At 37.6% G+C, this 21107-nt stretch overlaps 1 protein-coding gene across 1 annotated transcript in view; it reads right to left on the bottom strand.

The window, feature by feature from the left end:
- Window positions 1-1218: 1218 nt before the first annotated feature.
- The window catches only part of LOC108253600 (oxytocin receptor), a gene marked incomplete at both ends in the record, with an annotated part of 28825 nt that continues 8936 nt past the window's right edge, over window positions 1219-21107 (bottom strand). The window contains 3 exon segments of the mRNA XM_026830364.1: window positions 1219-1534; window positions 9919-10175; window positions 20987-21081. Of these exon segments, the coding sequence (XP_026686165.1) occupies window positions 1219-1534; window positions 9919-10175; window positions 20987-21081 (668 nt within the window).

Consider the following 21107-nt stretch of genomic DNA (forward strand, 5'->3'; position numbering starts at 1 on the left):
ATATTATCTATCACGTAATGTACAAGATACTACTGCGCTTGTTTATTAAAGTCAAGTTCAATTATTGATGTTGAAAAATATTTGTTCAAATTTGTAACCCCTGAAGCACAATGTAAATAATTAATTATTCCCAAAAGGGATAGGGACCAACACAAACAACATTTCCAACAGCTACAGCTAATTAACCAAATAGGTAAGTAAATATTAAATATATTAGTAGGTATAACCAAGGCCGTATCCAGGATTTTATTGGGTTGGGTGGGATGCTCCAAATTTTCGGAGTAAAGAAGCAACTATAAAGCCCGAGGGGGGCTCGCCTAACCCCCCAAATGTGGCCCTGCGTTTACCATACGTATTTAGTTTTGGTTCAATAAGTGTAGTTCAGTATAGTATGGAATAAGTGTAAGTTCAGTAGTTGTGTGAGTTCAGTATAGTATGGAATATTTCCCTTATCAATTTTACATTGGGATTTTGAAGTACCTACCCACTGGATAAGTGTTATCAGGAATAACCTACCTAGTTGATTAGATAACTAGATAAAGTCATTGGTCACTAAGCGAGTCCGGAATTTTAGATACCTACCTATGTACATAGAGTGAAAGTATAGGTAGTCAAGGGGGAATAGTGCATTTTGACAGAGAGGCTACCTTTCAAATTATTGTCTACAGATCTAGGTACCTGAAATATTAGAGATTCTGAACTTGACCGCAGTTTGGATGTGTAGGGGAAATCGAATGACCGCAATTTGGATGTGTGAGGGTGATCGAATGACCGCAATTTGGATGCAACCTTTTTGTACCTGTGCTCCCTGACCGCAGGTTGGATGCAGCCTTCAATTCGTATTACTTATTTTCAGGTATTTATTCCCTACCCTCACCTGTTTTCAGGTATTTATTCCCTACCCTTACCTATTTTCAGGTATTTATTCCCTACCCTTACCTGTTTTCAGGTATTTATTCCCTACTCTTACCTATTTTCAGGTATTTATTCCCTACCCTTACCTATTTTCAGGTATTTATTCCCTACCCTTACCTATTTTCAGGTATTTATTCCCTACCCTTACCTATTTTCAGGTATTTATTCCCTACCCTTACCTGTTTTCAGGTATTTATTCCCTACCCTTACCTATTTTCAGGTATTTATTCCCTACCCTTACCTATTTTCAGGTATTTATTCCCTACTCTTACCTATTTTCAGGTATTTATTCCCTACTCTTACCTGTTTTCAGGTACGGTGACCACCCACTGCCGGGATCGCAACGTCAGACAGTCGTCGGACAGCGCGCCATTCTCGTCCGGGTTAGAATACGACGTCCGGTTCAAGAACGTCAGATCGCTCTCCGTGCGTCGACCGCACTCTTTGGATCCGCTGGCGCTTGCGGTGTCCATGGTAAGTTCGGTGTCGTCGGAGAAACGCAGGTTAGAGCAGAGGGTGCGGAGGGCAGCTATAAGCTCGCGGTTGGACACGAGGTAGATCCATGGATTTACGCAACTGTTCAGACTGGACAGGAGCATGATGATGGTGAGCACTGCGTCTGGGGGACAGAAAAGAATAGAATATCTTATATTATAAGAACAAGATCCATTCACATTTCACAGTTCACACACTGATCGCTCTATCTCGAGAACCACAACACCTAGAAAGCTGAAATTTGGTAGGAATATTCCTTTTATGGTCTAGGTGTGCATTACGGGTGTCCAGTCTTACCGGAGAGCTATTGTTATAGGGTGCAAACTGTTAAAAGCAATTGTACGGGTGTCCAGTCTTACCGGAGAGCTATTGTTATAGGGTGCAAACTGTTAAAAGCAATTGTACGGGTGTCCAGTGTTACCGGAGAGCTATTGTTATAGGGTGCAAACTGTTAAAAGCAATTGTACGGGTGTCCAGTGTTACCGGAGAGCTATTGTTATAGGCTGCAATAGTCCTACATACCGGACTCCGCACACAGGAATTTCGTCAGAAAAGACTTCCATTTCAATGTAATGTACAGGAGAGCAAGTAGTAGGTATTTATTCCCTACCCTTACCTATTTTCAGGTATTTATTCCCTACTCTTACCTATTTTCAGGTACGGTGACCACCCACTGCCGGGATCGCAACGTCAGACAGTCGTCGGACAGCGCGCCATTCTCGTCCGGGTTAGAATACGATCTTCTTATTATTTATTCCCTACTCTTACCTATTTTCAGGTACGGTGACCACCCACTGCCGGGATTGCAACGTCAGACAGTCGTCGGACAGCGCGCCATTCTCGTCCGGGTTAGAATACGTCGTCCGGTTCAAGAACGTCAGATCGCTCTCCGTGCGTCGACCGCACTCTTTGGATCCGCTGGCGCTTGCGGTGTCCATGGTAAGTTCGGTGTCGTCGGAGAAACGCAGGTTAGAGCAGAGGGTGCGGAGGGCAGCTATAAGCTCGCGGTTGGACACGAGGTAGATCCATGGATTTACGCAACTGTTCAGACTGGACAGAAGCATAATGATGGTGAGCACTGCGTCTGGGGGTCAGAAAAGAATAGAATATTGTGATTATAAAGGCTATATGATAACTGTTAAAAGCAATGGAGCAGTTGCAAATGGGTAAAAATTATAAATAAATGGTCGATTCGTGTGTAAAAAGTTGGGAAAAATCCAAATCTGAGGTCAAAACTCCGAAAAAATAACTGCAAAAGGTCAAAAATTCAATTTGTATTTTCTGTTCTAATGAAAGAGTTCAAATATGTGTGACGTCAGACTTAACGCAGTTGTTTTTTTTTTCGTCCGATAGGTAGCGCCACTATGCAAGCGCGCTAGCGGAGGAGCAGAAAGAACTGCGCAGAAACGTATGCGCACAAACACATTAATGCGTTGCCTGCGAGGGAGCTTTGCTCGGGACATTTGATGTGACGTCATCGCCTACGGGAGCGTATGCCGTGACGTCAAAGTTCACGATTTACCGGCATTTTTTTAATCGATTTATCTCGGGATCTAGAAGTCGTAGAAGAAAAACAAAAATTCCGTTGGTCCTCATTTTTCCTGCTCTATGACTTTGAAACACCACCCAAGTAAGCGCAACTGATCTATTAGCCTGCGGCGATGGCACGTTGAATGCACCAGTTTCTAATGAATCACTGAAGTTAAGCAACGTTGTGGTTGGTATCCGGATGGATGGCCATCTGGACAATTGCGTGTTGTTTGCTTTTCCTGGTCCCACTCAGGCTGGGTAAGGTTAATGTGAGAAGGTGGGTAGCTTATCGCCGAATGGAGGGTAAAACCCACCCACGTCACTAAGGGCCCCCCCCATCACTAAAGGCTTCGTTAGAACTAAGCCACAAAAATCCAGGCCAACTATTGTTCCAGGATATAAATTATTGAAACATGTACGAGTAAATCCTGCAATACATACGAGTACTTACTTTTCAAAAGCAGTCTCACACGGATTTGCTCCTTTTTCTTCTTTGTTCTTTTCCAATTGTCATTGGTTCTTTCTTACGTATGCCATGGTTTTGTTCTCTATATTCCTCAAAGTTTTTCTTTAAAAGATCATTACATTCGGCTTGGATCTGCAATTTGAACAATTCATATTCTTTGACTATTTTGTTGAATTCTATTTATAAGGTATGATTGTTTTGATGTCTCTATTGGTTTGCCGGGCAGTGACAATACCATACCCAAACCATTTTCGATTATTTAACAATGCTGACATGGCTCCTTATAATCACAGTAAAATGCTCTAAGCAGAGAGTTTAGCTAGGTAGGTAAATAAGTAAATCAGGCATCTCCACTATTTTTCTTCTTTGCATATTGCATACTCATAGAGTTACACGGCGTTCATACAAATGGTAGCCGCGAGTAGTTCCAAGTTTAACTTTTTGATCATGTCTTTATCACTCATTTGCTCATGAATTAATTTATCAAGTTCAGAATCTAAAGTTTGGATCGTTTGCTCTTTGTCTTCATTTATCATCTGATTTTTATTTTTTACACAATGATACTTTTGTTTTAGAGCGTTGTATTTTTCTTGCAGTTTACTAGACCGAGAGCATATGTCTGAGCTCTGATCACAATTGCGGTGGCAATCTTCAGAAGACCTATTTTCATCAATGATATCATCAAATTCGTTGATTATAGATATTAGATAATGACTTTGGTCATAGAGATCTTGTATCCAGTTTCTGTAGACATCACACCTAGGACATTCTTGTTCATATGGAAGCATTTCGTCTACAAACTGCATTCGATTTTCATAGATCCCTCTCACGAGATCAGACAACTCGTTCAATGATGTCAGTTGTTCAATTTGATTTGATAGATCATAATAAGATTCAAATGTGAACGCATTCTTCATTTGGCTTTTGGAATTTTGAACACCAAACATTCTTTTCACTTTTCCCCACATAACAGAACAAAGGATTCAAATGTGAACGCATTCTTCGTTTGGCTTTTGGAATTTTGAACACCAAACATTCTTTTCACTTTTCCCCACATAACAGAACAAAGAAGAAGATTAAAATAAATATAAATAAAAAGAAGATTAAAAAGGACGAAGAAGAATAATTTAAAACCGAACAAGGAAAAGTGTTGACTATAAAAATCTCAATTAAGTAAAAGAAGATTAAAAAGGACGAAGAAGAATAATTTAAAACCGAACAAGGAAAAGTGTTGACTATAAAAATCTCAATTAAGTGTAAAACTAGGCTAGCACAGCGTACACAAATCTAATGAGCTTTAGTACAAAATAATGGCTAATTAAATCACTGCTGTGCTAGATTTATTAAGAATCCTCCGTATGGGTTTATCCTTGCTTCCTAAACTAACATACTGGTGACAATCATTAAATAAATTTACTTGTGCCCCGTTGCAAAATTACCAAAAATCACATCATAGGTAATAGGTACCCTTAACTTCAACTTTTATAGGTACGAAATACTCAACCACACCGGGGATTTAGCTCTACTAACGGTGATGCGTTAGAATTCTACAGTTCACTGACCAAGCATGTCTTTACCATCTAAAACCCCTTATTTAATAAACAAAAAGAAGATTAAAAAGAACGAAGAAGAATAATTTAAAACCGAACAAGGAAAAGTGTTGACTATAAAAATCTCAATTAAGTGTAAAACTAGGCTAGCACAGCGTACACAAATCTAATGAGCTTTAGTACAAAATAATGGCTAATTAAATCACTGCAGTGCTAGATTTATCAAGAATCCTCCGTATTGGGTTTATCCTTGCTTCCAAAACTAACATACTGGTGACAATCATTATGATGTGTACCTGTAAACTGTAAAGAGAAAAGAAATTAAAGTCTCCAGCTTCAAGGCTTAATTCTATGATGATAGACCAACACAAATACCACAAGCACGTCAAGGTTCCCTAATCCCTATACAAGGAGTAAGGATAGTATACGTAACTGAATTATCAAGTGTCCAAGTAGAGTTGGTCCTTATAATTGAGAGAGTTACTAATATTCTCCTCAAAAACCTACATTTTTGGACAGGAATTTGGGCGAGCATTTTTCACATTTGTTTTTGAGTTTAATTGTTTAATCCTATGTGAAATAGACAGTCTCTGTTTTATCAAATATAAGGATACTCAGGTTAGGTGGGGGTAATCCAGAATATGTCCTCTTTGGTAAGTTCTCTTTGGTAATTGATGATTTAATAATTATATTCCCAATGGCTAAAAACACATGACGTGCATCCCAAGTCTCAATGTCGTCAAATAAACATATGCAATAGGTAATAGGTATACCCAGGTGGTGAGAATTTTCCAAAGAAACATTTCCATGAATATTATTCCATACAATGAAAATAAACCTGATTGATGAAGTGGAAATTTTGATTGTAGTTGTGGAAATTTTGATTGTAGTTTCGACATTCCCATGCTTTTTTAATTCTCTGGGAATTTGCAAAATAGATAAGAAAAAGTACGAAAAATAAGTATTGTTTTTTTATACTTATTTTTTAACTCAGCGTACATAACCGGCCTTGCCAGCGGCCGAAGGCCGCAATATGTTTATTCTTTACAAATGAATCATAGCTAGCTTTGCCAACGGCCGGAGGCCGATCAGATAAACACATATAAAATTATGGGCATGAACAAATAACATTTACTTGTGCCCCGTTGCAAAATTACCAAAAATCACAACATAGGTAATAGGTACCCTTAACTTCAACTTTTATACGAAATGCTCAACCACACGGGGGATTTAGCTCTACTAACGGTGATGCGTTAGAATTCTACAGTTCACTGACCAAGCATGTCTTTACCATCTAAAACCCCTTATTTAATCACATTAGCAGTGTTTTTACCCCATTTACCACGGGGCACAAAAGATTTCGTATTCCATGGGGACACAATCATCTCGATAATGTTGTAGGGATTATATTTGGTAACAAATATCATCGCTATCAGTAGAGAGTTGAGATTTAAAAGATACAATCATAGGGGTAGGAGAGAGAAAAAGTGTTTCTCACCCACTCTCATTTTCAGGCTAGGTGAATGAGAAATTAAAATTTGAATCTAGGTACCTACGGGTAGGAGGAATACTACTGGGTACTTCAGTAAGCAAAGACGAAAATAATTATACAAAATACATAGGTAGTCAACAAGAACAGCATTTATTTTACAGGTATTACATTTTGCAGCTCCGGTAGCACTTTAAAATTCGGTAGCAACTTAAAAGCGTCAGCAGGTCCGTACTCAGGATTTCAGGGAGGGGAGGGCCAAATGCAAGCTCAATAAAATCTTAAAGTTGGACGAACCCGCTCTCAACCCCCTTATTGGGACACAGTTGTCAAACATGAAAAAAAAACAATAGGTAATATATTCTGTTTGGAAATGGATGCGTCGATCATTTTCACCCTACGTGTAAGTTTTCACTAGCACTTCTATTGACACTATTGTCCCCCCTAGACTGAGTGCACTCAACAAGCCCATTCCCACTTGCCGTGAGTTTCATCCGATTTTTTTCCGAATGTCCTGTAGGCAATGCATTGGTCATTTATGGTTCACAGTAATCATAGTTATGGCTATGAAATTTTCTGTGAAACGGCCCGAGAGGGAGGGTGGCACCCTATACACCCTCCTTAAATACGGCCCTGCAGTTCAGTACTCATTTTTAAAACTTTAAATACCTACGTTTACTTTAAATAGCTACATAGATTTTAAATACCTATAACTTTATATACCTAGCTAGATACACTTTAAATACCTTCGTGAACTTTAAATGTTGGAGTAATTTCGAGAAGATCCTCTCTAAACGCAGTTAATGTGTTTTCTAAACTAATAGGATTGCATGTACTTTACAAAAATTGACCCACTTTAGCAAGCTCTCTCTTCATTTTCCTCTTAATTAATGAAATAATGGATCAGGGTGAGTTATCTCTCCTCTCTCTCTCTCTCTCTCTCTCTCTCTCTCTCTCTCTCTGACACACGACACGATTTTTTCTCGAATGACAAGTGGGAACGGGCCTTAATGGTCCAGGAGCACGAGATGCGTGCCCCTTCGGCCACCCATCCAAGTAACATACCATGCTAAACGGTAATTAACTTCAGTGTTTGGCGGGGAACTGCATCATCAAAACAAAGGTGACACACACGACACGATTTTTTCTCGAATGACAAGTGAGAACGGGCCTTAATAGTCCAGGAGCACGAGATGCGTGCCCTTTCGGCCACCCATCCAAGTAACATACCATGCTAAACGGTAATTAACTTCAGTGTTTGGCGGGGAACTGCATCATCAAAACAAAGGTGATTGTCTATAATTGCATTTTTTCCTCCTTTTCTTTTTTAATAGATTAGATCAGATATAAGGTATGATTGTTTTGATGTCTCCATTGGTTTGCCGGGCAGTGACAATACCATACCCAAACCATTTTCGATTATTTAACAATGCTGACAAGGCTCCTTATAATCACAGTAAAATGCTCCTTAATTTTTGTCGTCCGCCTATTTCATTTCATAATTATTATTTTTTCAGTTCTGCTAGTTCTGAGGATGATTAATCTTTTCTTTATCAAGCAGAGAGTTTAGCTAGGTAAATAAGTATTTTTTTTATTTTTAAAGAGGTTTGACAGAGGGAACTGTAACTGTGGTCTTATCGTCCCGAAATCGAAGAGAGAAGGAAGACAGGATAGGAGAAAGCCAGCCGTTCCGAGAACTAACATTATCCCATCAGGATAAAATCCGCCCCGGGCGAGAATCGAACCCGCGGCCTAGCGCTTACAAGGCAGACGCACTACCATCTTAGCTAACTAGGCTGGCGGTAAATAAGTAAATCAGGCATCTCCACTATTTTTCTTCTTTGCATATTGCATACTCATAGAGTTACACGGCGTTCATACAAATGGCAAAAATATCAAGTCATTGATTTTTTCAGTTTTTAGTCCGTCCTTCCTTTATTATTACAATAGTAATAAAAAGGTATAAGGGACGGACTATTGTATTCGCTTCGGTGTCGTCTGTCTGTCTGTCTGTCACTCTGTCTGTTCCCATAGAAGGACTTATCCAAACCTAGTCGGTTCCAAAAAAGTTTTTTTGGGAATCTTAGAGGATTTATTTTATGATATTTTTTTTTCTGTTTTTTGCTCCAGTTTAATCTAAATTTAAGTAATTCCAACTTGGCACAAATGTTAAAGTACTAAATAACGTTTTTCGCGTTAATAAAATTACATTTCGAATCAGTCTACGAGAACACCGGAGGGTGCAGGATAGGAGAAAGTCAGCCGTTCCGAGAACGTTATCTGTTTAGGATAAAATCCATCCCCGGGCAGGAATCGAACCCTCGACCTAGCGCGTACAAGACAGACGGGCTATTCTCCAAAAGCTAACTGAAGGGCCAAGAGGAAGCACGGACTAATCCATTTTTTTTTCTTCAATTTTTTGACCAAGCCGCAGTGAAACGCACTCTATCCACTAGTAGAGGAACTATAATAATATCAGCTGTAGTTTAGAAGTTATTAGAAATCCCGTTTTTCTAACCTAACCCTATACATTCCCTCCTAGACTTTGACTGCAAATATCTCGAAACGAGGTATCAAAGTTTATTTCATGTTTCAACACATTGGGTTGTTAACATACATCAGTAGGTATATAGGTACAGTAGAAAAAAAAAGCAAAGAATGAGACAAAATGTGAATATAATCTAGAGCAAAAGAAGTAAAAAAGAAAACAAATCCCGTTTTTTTAAACCTATTACCTAACCCTATACAACTATACATCCCCTCCTAGACTTTGACTCCAAATATCTCGAAACGAGGTAGGTATGTGTAACTTAATCCGTTCTTCCTCTTGACCCCGAAGTCACAGAAAATCTAAGGCGGCTTTCACACTGAGGTAACACGTCGCAAGTAGCAAGTCGCAAGATGCTACGTAGCATGCATCTTCAAAGACCAGACCATTATTTCAAATGAAACCTTCCTCACTGAGGATACAAGACATGTTGCTACTTGAACCCTGGAAACAAGTAACAGTGTTACTTCAACACCAACAGTCTGGAGTTTTGTTAGTTGCTACTTGTGATTGTTTGTGGGAAGAATCATTTTTAGATACAATTTCTATTGTCACATGTTGTTGGTTGTTACTCCAATGTGAAAGTTCATGTTTCTTTGAAAAAGATTCAGGACGTAAGCAGTAGCATCTTGCGACTTGCTACTTGCGACGTGTTACCTCAGTGCGAAACGCGCCTAAGAATCAGATCGCAGTGACATACCTTAGGGCGTTTATTATAGCCGATGTCCCTCCTATTGACGCCTCACAACTATTCTGGCAAATCGTAGAAATACTTACTATCTTGGAAGACAGGGTAGACGGTTTGGTTCAGGTTCCAAGTTTGCCACAGCTGCGTGAAGATGAAGGGGAGGGGGGCGTTTATTATAGCCGATGTCCCTCCTATTGACGCCTCACAACTATTCTGGCAAGTCATAGAAATACTTACTATCTTGGAAGACAGGGTAGACGGTTTGGTTCAGGTTCCATGTTTGCCACAGCTGCGTGAAGATGAAGGGGAGGGAGCAGACTATATACAGGGTGATCACAGCGATGGTCTGCTTGATCGTGTTGATCTTGGCGCGAGAGATGATCTTGTGGGGGGACGTGGTGGGATAGGTGGTATTCTGCCAGAGGGCGACACAGATGCAAGTATACGTGTAGACGAGACAGAAGAGGGGGATGATGAACACTGTTATGCTGAACCTGGGACAGAGAAAAGTCATGAGAATCAGGTACCTATACCTACTTTATTTTACTTTCTATTACTAAAGTATATATTTTTTTTTTAAGAGGTTTGACAGAGGGAACTGTAACTGCTATGGTCTTATCGTCTGAAATCGAAGAGAGAAGGAAGACAGGATAGGAGAAAGCCAGCCGTTCCGAGAACGAACATTATCCCATCAGGATAAAATCCGCCCGTATTGTCGATTTGTCTAACAATCTTTGTATTGTCCATTTGTCTAACAATCTTTGTATTGTCGATTTGTCGAACAATTGACCTGCCTCGGTGGTGTAGCTGTAGTGGTCAAGACGCTCGCCTGGTAAACATGGAATTTTATCCTTAGCTACAAATGAAATTATTAACTTATTATTCTTTTCCTTTCGAGAAACTGTTGGAAACGGAACCGGTTCTTCTTTGGGATCTGAATTTCTAAAATGGCAAACTATAGGAAATCCGAGATGGCGTACCATCGGAATCTAGGTTCTAGTTTCGAAAGTTTCACTTTGCTATTATTTTAAATAGTAGGTAAGTATATTTTTAGCTAAATCCCCTTTAGGGGTGAGCTATTTATTTCTATCGACAGTCAAAAAAACTTTGGGTCGGGGCTGTGTTTTTGGGTTCTTTGGGTCACTAAGAAGCTATTCGTTATGAAAAATATTTTTTTTCTTCATTTTTGTGTACCTATCCACTTAAATGGAGGATGGATTTGTGCGAGCGATAAACCCGTGATAGTAAGCGACATAGTAAGCGATTAGTACAGTGATAGTCAGTGAGTTTTCCAGTGCGATATCTAAGTGTAGTACCGCGATAAGTGACATTAAAGTACCTAAGTGAAAGTTAGTGTAAACCGTGATAGATAAGCGATCGTACTTGTGATAAGAGATTGTACCTTGTAATAGCGATTATACCTAGTGACTGTGTACTCTTTTGTGATTCTAAGCTATGTATATAACACTTATTACAGAGGTATCTACGTGCTTATAATCTATCATAATTTTCCTTCGCATTTTCATCACGTCTTCACTCTCTCCTGTTTGTTATGAAGGATGACGTTACAAAGACAAAAACAAGAGCTTCCTCGTTATCCTTGGCTCGAAATGAACTTTTGTTCGAAACTTAAGAATCTCATTTTAATACGCACGCAGGGTGGGGTTTTAATTTCGTTAAAATGTAACATCGCATCTGTTGTCGAAATACAGGATGCACAACAAGCCTGGTGTGGTCGATTTGTCCATTCTGACACAAATAGCTATATAACACTTATTACAGAGGTATCTACGTGCTTATACTCTATCATAATTTTCCTTCGCATTTTCATCACGTCTTCACTCTCTCCTGTTTGTTATGAAGGATGACGTTACAAAAACGAGAGCTTCCTCGTTATCCTTGGCTCGAAATGAACTTTTGTTCGACACTTAAGAATCTCATTTTAATACGCACGCAGCGTGGGGTTTTAATTTCGTTAAAATGTAACATCGCATCTGTTGTCGAAATACAGGATGCACAACAAGCCTGGTGTGGTCGATTTGTCCAACAATCTTTCTATTGTCGATTTGTCTAACAATCTTTGTATTGTCGATTTGTCCAACAATCTTTGTATTGTCGATCTGTCGAACAATTGACCTGCCCCGATGGTGTAGTGGTCAAGACGCTCGCCTGGTAAACAGGAGGGCGTGGGTCCAATCTCAGCCGAGGCATGGAATTTTATCCTTAGCTACAAATGAAATTATTAACTTATAACGGAACCGGTTCTTGTTTGGGATCTGAATTTCTAAAATGGCAAACTATAGGAAATCCGAGATGGCGTACCATCGGAATCTAGGTTCTAGTTTCGAAAGTTTCACGAAGGGGGGGGGGAGAACCTAATTATGATGAAATTTCAATCCTCAGCTGGGGTGGAACCGACGCGACGCCCTATAAATAGTTTTCTTTCATAAATATACAAATATACATTATGTGCATGAATATCCTTCCGCAATATGTGAGATCGCAAAACATTCTATAGAATAATATCAAGATAACAACAACAACAAAATGAAGATAATAATAAATAATTAATCAGGAGAGTATAAATTAGATGAAACTGTGAGTGTTATTGTTGTTTACAGTTTCATGGAATAGGTACTCGTACATGCCACGGTTAATTGGAACTTATTCATTCGTCAACGAAGATATTGTTGGTTTTGTTGGTGAAATTAAGGATGAAGGATTGTGAATTTCAATCAAGTCCTTGGCGTATGGGTATAACATTTACTTTCGTGTGAACGCAGCATATTCAATTGGAAATGAATTTTCATATTTGTGTAAAGTTTGCAGCTATACCGAAAATGAATGGGACAAGTTTTTGGAGAAAAAAAGCCAAAAGTTCTTATTTCCACCATTATCTCTAAAATCATTTTCAATATAGGTGGGTAGGTAAAAATAAATGAAAAATAATAGAATAAATAAAACAATCACTTTTTTCCAGGAAGAACTTTTTGAATTTCGCACTTCAGCAGAAAATTATTTTCCAGTAGATATGTAGGTAGGTATTTTATTCTCATTTCCAATTCAATTTCTTTTTTATGCTTAATTGCGTTTCATTGTATCTTGTCGTTTTTGTGTTCTATAATTCTATTGTTTACTGCGATAAAATGAAACGCAATTTTTTTTCTTCAGCATATTAAAAATGGTTGATTGGGGTTCATAATATATTGTTGTTGTTATTTTTTACATGTGTTCCCACGCTCTTTGCGTCAGAATCAGAATCCTGATTCTGACTTTTTTTAATTGGTGGAAAATGGTACCTGTTTTCTAGCTCCTCTTTCTTAAGTGTGGTTTGGTCATCCGTATCATAATCAGTCTTAAAAGGCACCTTTTCCTAAAACAAACTGATTAATTCATTGTGTTATTTATCATCACAAGTGCCTACACAAAAGAACAACACAAAAACTTTTGTTGCCTCTTAAAAACAAAAGTAGTGCCACTCGACCGTTGGGAACTTAATTTTCATAAAAGTAGAAAACTTGAAAAGGTGCCATTTTAGAAGGGTTATAGCTTAAAAGTTTTTTTCTTAAAAGGTCTAAGGACTCTAAGGTACTACACAATGAAAAGTTTTCAATGCTAATGGGCTTAAATAGAAATACATAAATAATAATGACTGCCCAAACAGGGCTGTTTTAGGGTAGTTTTAGGAGAGGCGTAACACAAGAGAGCACCAGAAAGTAACCCTTTGAATTATTTGCAATCCAAATAGGTTTTAAAACGACCTTTCAGCGACTTTTCAAGAACAGCACAAAAACTAATGTAGGTAGGTTAAAACAATGCGTTGCACAATAAAGTCCACGTGAGTGCATTTGATTACAAAGTGTGTGATTTGTAAAGATAGTGCTGCTAAATTAATAGTTTCCGATTTATAAAGTGACACTGACATATGAGTAGGTAGTGAGAGTGCCTTTTTGTCGAAGACATTTGTCAAACATGAAAAACAATAGGTAGGTAATATATATTCTGTTTGGAAATGGATGCGTCGATCATTTTCACCCTACTTTTAACTTTTCACTAGCACTTCTATTGACACTATTGTCCCCCTAGACTGAGTGCACTCAACAAGCCCATTCCCACTTGCCGTGAGTTTCATCCGATTTTTTTCCGAATGTCCTGTAGGCAATGCAGGAAAAAAGCCAAAAGTTATTTCCGCCATTATCTCTAAAATCATTTTCAATATAGGTAGGTAGGTAAAAATAAATGAAAAATAATAGAATAAATAAAACAATCACTTTTTTCCAGGAAGAACTTTTTGAATTTCGCACTTCAGCAAAAAATTATTTTCCAGTAGATATGTAGGTAGGTATTTTATTCTCATTTCCAATTCAATTTCTTTTTATGCTTAATTGCGTTTCATTGTATCTTGTCGTTTTTGTGTTCTATAATTCTATTTTTTACTGCGATAAAATGAAACGCAATTTTTTTTTTCTTCAGCATATTAAAAATGGTTGATTGGGAGCGCTCTTTGCGTCAGAATCAGAATTTTGATTCTGACTTTTTTTAAGTGGTGGAAAATGGTACCTATTTTCTAGCTCCTCTTTCTCAAGTGTGGTTTGGTCATCCGTACCTTTTTCCCAATCTGGAGTTGACGTTAACAATTTTTTTTTCCTCCCTTCTCAATCCTTACTTTCTCAAGTCCAAATTTTCGGAGTCACGCTTACAGTAAAGGGAAAAATTAAGTTCGAGGGAAAGGCTCTCGCCCCCGCCCTAAATACGGTAATGCTACCTAAGTTATACCTACATTTTTATTAACTGTGTACTAAATACAGCCCTGAAATAGTAAGTAAGTACGTTATGCTGCTTTAATACATCTCCACCTCGTTATTGTATGACTGCAGTCTGCAGTGCTGTCAGTATTATTCCGAACACAAAGTGCATGTGTTCCCACGCTCTTTCCGACTTTGACCCTGGGACAAAGTAGTAATGCTGCTTTGATCCATCTAAACTGTGTACCTACTAAATACAGCCCTGAAGTAGTTATGCTGCTTTGATCCATCTAAACTGTGTACTAAATACAGCCCTGAAGTAGTTATGCTGCTTTGATCCATCTTCACCTCGTTATGTTATGACTGCAGTCTGCAGTGCTGTCAGTATTATTCCGAACACAAAGTGCATGTGTTCCCACGCTCTTTTCGACTTTGACCCCGGGACAAAAAGTAGTCGAGAGAAAAAGATAATAAGTAGGGTAAGTGTACCATTTATTCGCCCACCTAAAAAACGTACCATTTATTGGCCCACCTGTACCATACGCCACATAAGTCTTTATGCTGCTTTAATACATCTCCACCTCGTTATGGTATGACTGATTGACTGCAGTCTGCAGTGCTGTCAGTATTATTCCGAACACAAAGTGCATGTGTTCCCACGCTCTTTCCGACTTTGACCCTGGGACAAAAAGTAGTCGAGAGAAAAATATAACAGAACACTGGGTGACTGGGTCACATTGTATTTTTGTATTGGATTAGTGGAAAAAAATAGTGGGAGCAGACCAAAACATTTTCTTTGTTCATATCTCTTTGCCGGAAGAAAGGGCTTTGGATTTATTTTGTACAATTAAATGGAAAAGGTTTGCTTTTTAGTTTAGTTGGGGATTCGTCCAACAATGGCTTCAATTTGGACCATTCAATTAGGTAATTGGAATTTTTTTACATCCTTTCATTACTAATTATTATAATAAAATTATTATCAGTCAGGTAATTACATATTTCATTTCCATACTGCAAAGGGACGAACGGCAGTTGATTCCCATGAACTTCTTTTAAGGTAATTTGAAGACTACCAATGAATCTGACGAAAAAAAAGAGAGAAGATTGAATTCTTATTGAGATTATTCCTGACTTCCGAAACATTTAAAATTGAATGAAAATGCAAACATTGCAAAGTGCAAACATTTCCGTGCTGAATGATTTCAGCGGAAGTACAAATTTGTATGAACGCCGTGTAACTATTTATGTATGCAATGTGCAACTTACAAAGTATTAGTGGAGATGTCTGCATTCCTACTTCTTCCCTAGACATTGAACTTAGTAAGATGGAAATATTGAAAGTGTGGAATGCTTATCACCACGCGATCCATATCTTTGTTAAATGTAGAAATTACATGTAGATAGAAAAAGTACCTATCTTAACTTCTCACTTGAATTAATTTATTATACACTGATAAGAATAAAACATTTAGGTATCGTCAATCTCTCTCTCTCTCTCTCTCTCCAGTTCGATAGTTAACAGCAAAATCGTCGAATATCACAGGCAAACAAGAAATTTTAAATAAAAAATCTGGTGTGAACATCACACGACTTTCCTTATCCTGTTGAATGATGCGTATTTGGGTGTTCATGTATTGTAACTTTTACAATATCTTTAACCGTTTAGTCAGTACCTATCGCTGAAAACCGCCAAAAAACGGTCGAAAACCGCCAAAAAGCGGTCAAAATACCGCTAACCGCAGCATCTATCTTAATCAAACGTTTTGTGTTGCATCCTTGTCACATTTGTGGATTACATACCAAATTTTAAGTCTCTAGCTCATACTGTTCCAGAGATATTATTGAATTACACCGAAAACCGCCAAAAAGGGGCCGAAATGCCGCCAAGCATGTGTCACATTTTTCATCAATTTTTTAATATAAAACGTCAGTGAAAAATGAGAAATTTTTTTTACAAATACCTAGTTCCGTAATCTTGCTGACATTTTATCCTTTCCTTCCGCACAAATAACCTTCTACCTATACTTTGCATACCTACTTTATTGCAACAAAGTTGCAACTTTTTTTTCGTTTTGAAAAATGAATAAAAAACATTTTTGTTGCATACCTACTTTATTGCAAGAAAGTTGCAACTTTTTTTTCGTTTTGAAAAATAAATAAACATTTTTGAGATAGAACCCGTGCACGTCTCTAAGTACCTACTTACCGGAAAACTCAATGTTTTTGGCAAACTTGAAGAAAAAAACAGTATACGTTTTCCTCTTTTACCTGTCAAGATAAAAAACTAAGGTGCTTCAAACTTTTTAGCAAGTTAGATTACAGCAAAAATTATTGAGTTGCTTTAATAGGGAAGGTACTCCCTAAAGCGACTGACGAGTTATATTAACCTACCTAATTAAAATGAAAATACCTTCCTACAAAAAAAAAAAAAAAAAAAAAAAAAAAAAAACAGTAGGTACTCCAATAACGTACCACCTAGATTGTTTTATATAAAAAAAAGGTACCCCAATACATACATAGGTAGCTACGTCAGGAAGTTTGAGTGCATCAAGTACCTAGGTACCTACATACGTGGCTGACGTGGGTTGTAGAAGCTTATGGCTTGGGAAGGGTGCATTTACTTCCAGCATAAATTTTCTTTAGATTGTTTGGATTAGGCTTTACACTGGGGAGCCCTTTTTAATTAAGAAAAACGAGTTGAGTCACTGCAAACTGGATATGTTTCACTGCAACTCGATATATAAGTTTCAGTTTACCTAGGTACCTACTTATTTTTCAAGAAGTTGAATAGAAGGAACTGTAACTGCAAAGGTCTTGTTATCCCGAAAGCGAATAAAGAAGGAAGACAAGATAGGAGAAAGCCAGCCGTTCCGGGAACGAATATCATCCGTGCAGGATAAAATACGCCCCTGGCGGGAATCGAATCCGCGACTCCGCGTTTGTGAACTTTAGTCAGTTAAAAACACTAGTTGACTACTTACCTAGATGTTTCAGTTTACCTAGGTACTTATTTTTCAAGAAGTTGACTAGAGGGAACTGTAACTGCGAAGGTCTTGTTATCCCGAAAGCGAATAAAGAAAGAAGACAAGATAGGAGAAAGCCAGCTGTTCCGGGAACGAATATTATCCGCCCAGGATAAAATACGCCCCTGGCGGGAATCGAATCCGCGACTCCGCGTTTGTGAACTTTAGTCAGTTAAAAACACTAGTTGACTACTTAATTTCTTAATTAAATTTGTGAAATACTAGCGCGTTTTAATTTATCGTTCTATCTGTTTTCAGTCCGCCCGCGCAAAACTGTCATGGTAAATTAAGTTTATCAAAAACGCTTTATCAAAAATTCAAGAAAGTAGAGAGAAAAATACGAAGAAGGAGGGAAGGAGAGAGAAAAGGCGACAGAGGGAGGGAGAAAGGAAAATAAAGAGAGAAGGGTCCTTATCTATGAAGGTATAGATCAGGGGTTTCCAACTAGCGGCCCGCGGGCCACATGTGGCCCGCTGGACCATTTTTGTGGCCCGCGAAGCTTTTTGGGATTTGTACAAACTTCCCTAAATGTAAAAAATCTGACCCCCTTTAGTGTTCAGATACAATTAGGAGGATACTTTTTGAAAAATTTCGCCTGCGGCGCTCAAAATTCGACCTAGATCTATATTGAACTTATCTTAGTAAGATGGAAATATTGAAAGTGGGGACGCGAACGTGTTTAGAACTTATTACCTACAATCGTAACTAGGTAGTTATTGTATAACTGTAAGGTTATAAGTAGAATAAAATTGTAGGTAGGTGTTTGAATGCTTATCACCACGCGATCCATATCTTTGATGTAGAAATTATGTAGGTAGGTAGCTACCTGTTCTCATTTTCTTACATGTAGATTTGTAGATAGAAAAAGTACCTATCTTAACTTCTCACTTGAATTAATTATTATACACTGATAAGAATAAAACATTTATCGTCAATCTCTCTCTCTCTCTCTCTCTCTCTCACTCTCTCTCTCTCCAGTTCGATAGTTAACAGCAAAATCGTCGAATATCAGGCAAACAAGAAATTTTAAATAAAAAATCTGGTGTGAACATCACACGACTTTCCTTATCCTATTGAATGATGCGTATTTGGGTGTTCATGTATTGTAACTTTTACAATATCTTTAACCGTTTAGTCAGTATCGCTGAAAACCGCCAAAAAACGGTCGAAAACCGCCAAAAAGCGGTCAAAATACCGCTAACCGCAGCATCTATCTTAATCAAACGTTTTGTGTTGCATCCTTGTCACATTTGTGGACTACATACCAAATTTTAAGTCTCTAGCTCATACTGTTCCAAAGATATTATTGAATTACGCCGAAAACCGCCAAAAAGGGGCCGAAATGCCGCCAAGCATGTGTCACATTTTTCATCAATTTTTTAATATAAAACGTCAGTGAAAAATGAGAAATTTTTTTTACAAATACCTAGTTCCGTAATCTTGCTGACATTTTATCCTTTCCTTCCGCACAAATAACCTTCTACCTATACTTTGCATACCTACTTTATTGCAACAAAGTTGCAACTTTTTTTTCGTTTTGAAAAATGAATAAAAAACATTTTTGTTGCATACCTACTTTATTGCAAGAAAGTTGCAACTTTTTTTTCGTTTTGAAAAATGAATAAAAAACATTTTTGTTGCATACCTACTTTATTGCAAGAAAGTTGCAACTTTTTTTTCGTTTTGAAAAATGAATAAAAATGTAGGTAATTAAATCAGAGACAAACAAACAACTGGGATCTCGAAATTATAAAACAATATAAAAGAGTAATCAATGGAACTAGATATGTAGCTACTTTCCTTCTAGATAAGGTTCTTTTTCGGATCTTGGAGAGGGGGCATATTCTCCTGTCCAGAACAGGATAGGATACCCCTTCTCCCTTTTCGATTTATGGATTTATGGCTTTATGGGTGACAAGACCTCCGAAGGTCGCGTAGGTACTCTCCCTTTCTAAATAATATGAACTCTTGCAACTTTTTTTTTCGTTTTGAAAAATGAATAAACATTTTTGAGATAGAACCCGTGCACGTCTCTAAGTACTTACCGGAAAACTCAATGTTTTTGGCAAACTTGAAGAAAAAACAGTATACGTTTTCCTCTTTTACCTGTCAAGATAAAAAATTAAGGTGCTTCAAACTTTTTAGCAAGTTAGATTACAGCAAAAATTATTGAGTTGCTTTAATAGGGAAGGGACTCCCTAAGGCGACTGACGATGACGAGTTATATTTAACCTACCTAATTAAAATGTAAATACCTACCTACAAACCTATTTTTAGGTACCTAACAACCTGCATGGATATAATTGGATACAATAGCAGATATGTATTACGATTTTGCTGTGCAAAAATAAATTTCAATAGAGATAGAGGTAGCTATCTAGCTCCAGCTATGTAATCATCACCACCAAGTTGCAGCGATTGCTGATTTTTCACCACAATTTTGTGGCAATTGCTGGTTTTATTTCAGCAGGACTTACCACGTGACATAGGCTCGTTCTCCCCACTCCTGATCCCAGCTTGCCCAACAGTCATAGATCCCTGGGTATGATATATGATAGGTAATAATGAGGTATATATAAATCTATGTAATCAATATTATATATTAACAAAAATAAAAAATTAAAATAAACAATATGCTTGACTTTCCCAAATTCCATGTTTCCTAGTCTAAAGTATGTTTAGGTATGTATTTTTACTTTTTTTTTTATAATATTGATTACATAATATCATTAGGTATACCTAACAAACTGCATGGATATAATAAATATAATTGGATACAATAGCAGATATGTATTACGATTTTGCTGTGCAAAAATAAATTTCAATAGAGATGGAGGATGTAGCTACCTAGCTCTAGCTATAATGTAATCATCACCACCAATTTGCAGCGATTGCTGATTTTTCACCACAATTTTGTAGCAATTGCTGTGGTTTTATTTCAGCAGGACTTACCACGTGACATAGGCTCGCTCTCCCCACTCCTGATCCCAGCTTGCCCAACAGTCATAGATCCCTGGCTTCACCTCCTGGTACGAGAAGATGGTGATCTGAAACCAACAAAACAGACAAAATATTAGAAGAAATGAACAAAAAGAAAAAAAAATGAAGGAAGGTATGCTCACGTAAATTTTCAATATCATCATTGTAGATAGGTATGATATATGTAATAATGATATCTATGTAATCAATATTATATATTACCTAACAAAAATAAAAAATTAAAATAAACGATATGCTTGACTTTCCCAAATTCCATGTTTCCTACTCTAAAGTATGTTTAGGTATGTATTTTTTTTTATAATATTGATTACATAATATCATTAGGTATACCTAACAAACTGCATGGATATAATAAATATAATTGGATACAATAGCAGATATGTATTACGATTTTGCTGTGCAAAAATAAATTTCAATAGAGATAGAGGTAGCTATCTAGCTCCAGCTATGTAATCATCACTACCAATTTGCAGCGATTGCTGGTTTTTCACCACAATTTTGTAGCAATTGCTGTGGTTTTATTTCAGCAGGACTTACCACGTGACATAGGCTCGTTCTCCCCACTCCTGATCCCAGCTTGCCCAACAGTCATAGATCCCTGGCTTCACCTCCTGGTACGAGAAGATGGTGATCTGAAACCAACAAAACAGACAAAATA

Source organism: Diaphorina citri, unplaced genomic scaffold, assembly GCF_000475195.1.
Source record: "Diaphorina citri unplaced genomic scaffold, Diaci psyllid genome assembly version 1.1 scaffold2274, whole genome shotgun sequence".
Taxonomy (NCBI): Eukaryota; Metazoa; Arthropoda; class Insecta; order Hemiptera; family Psyllidae; genus Diaphorina; species Diaphorina citri.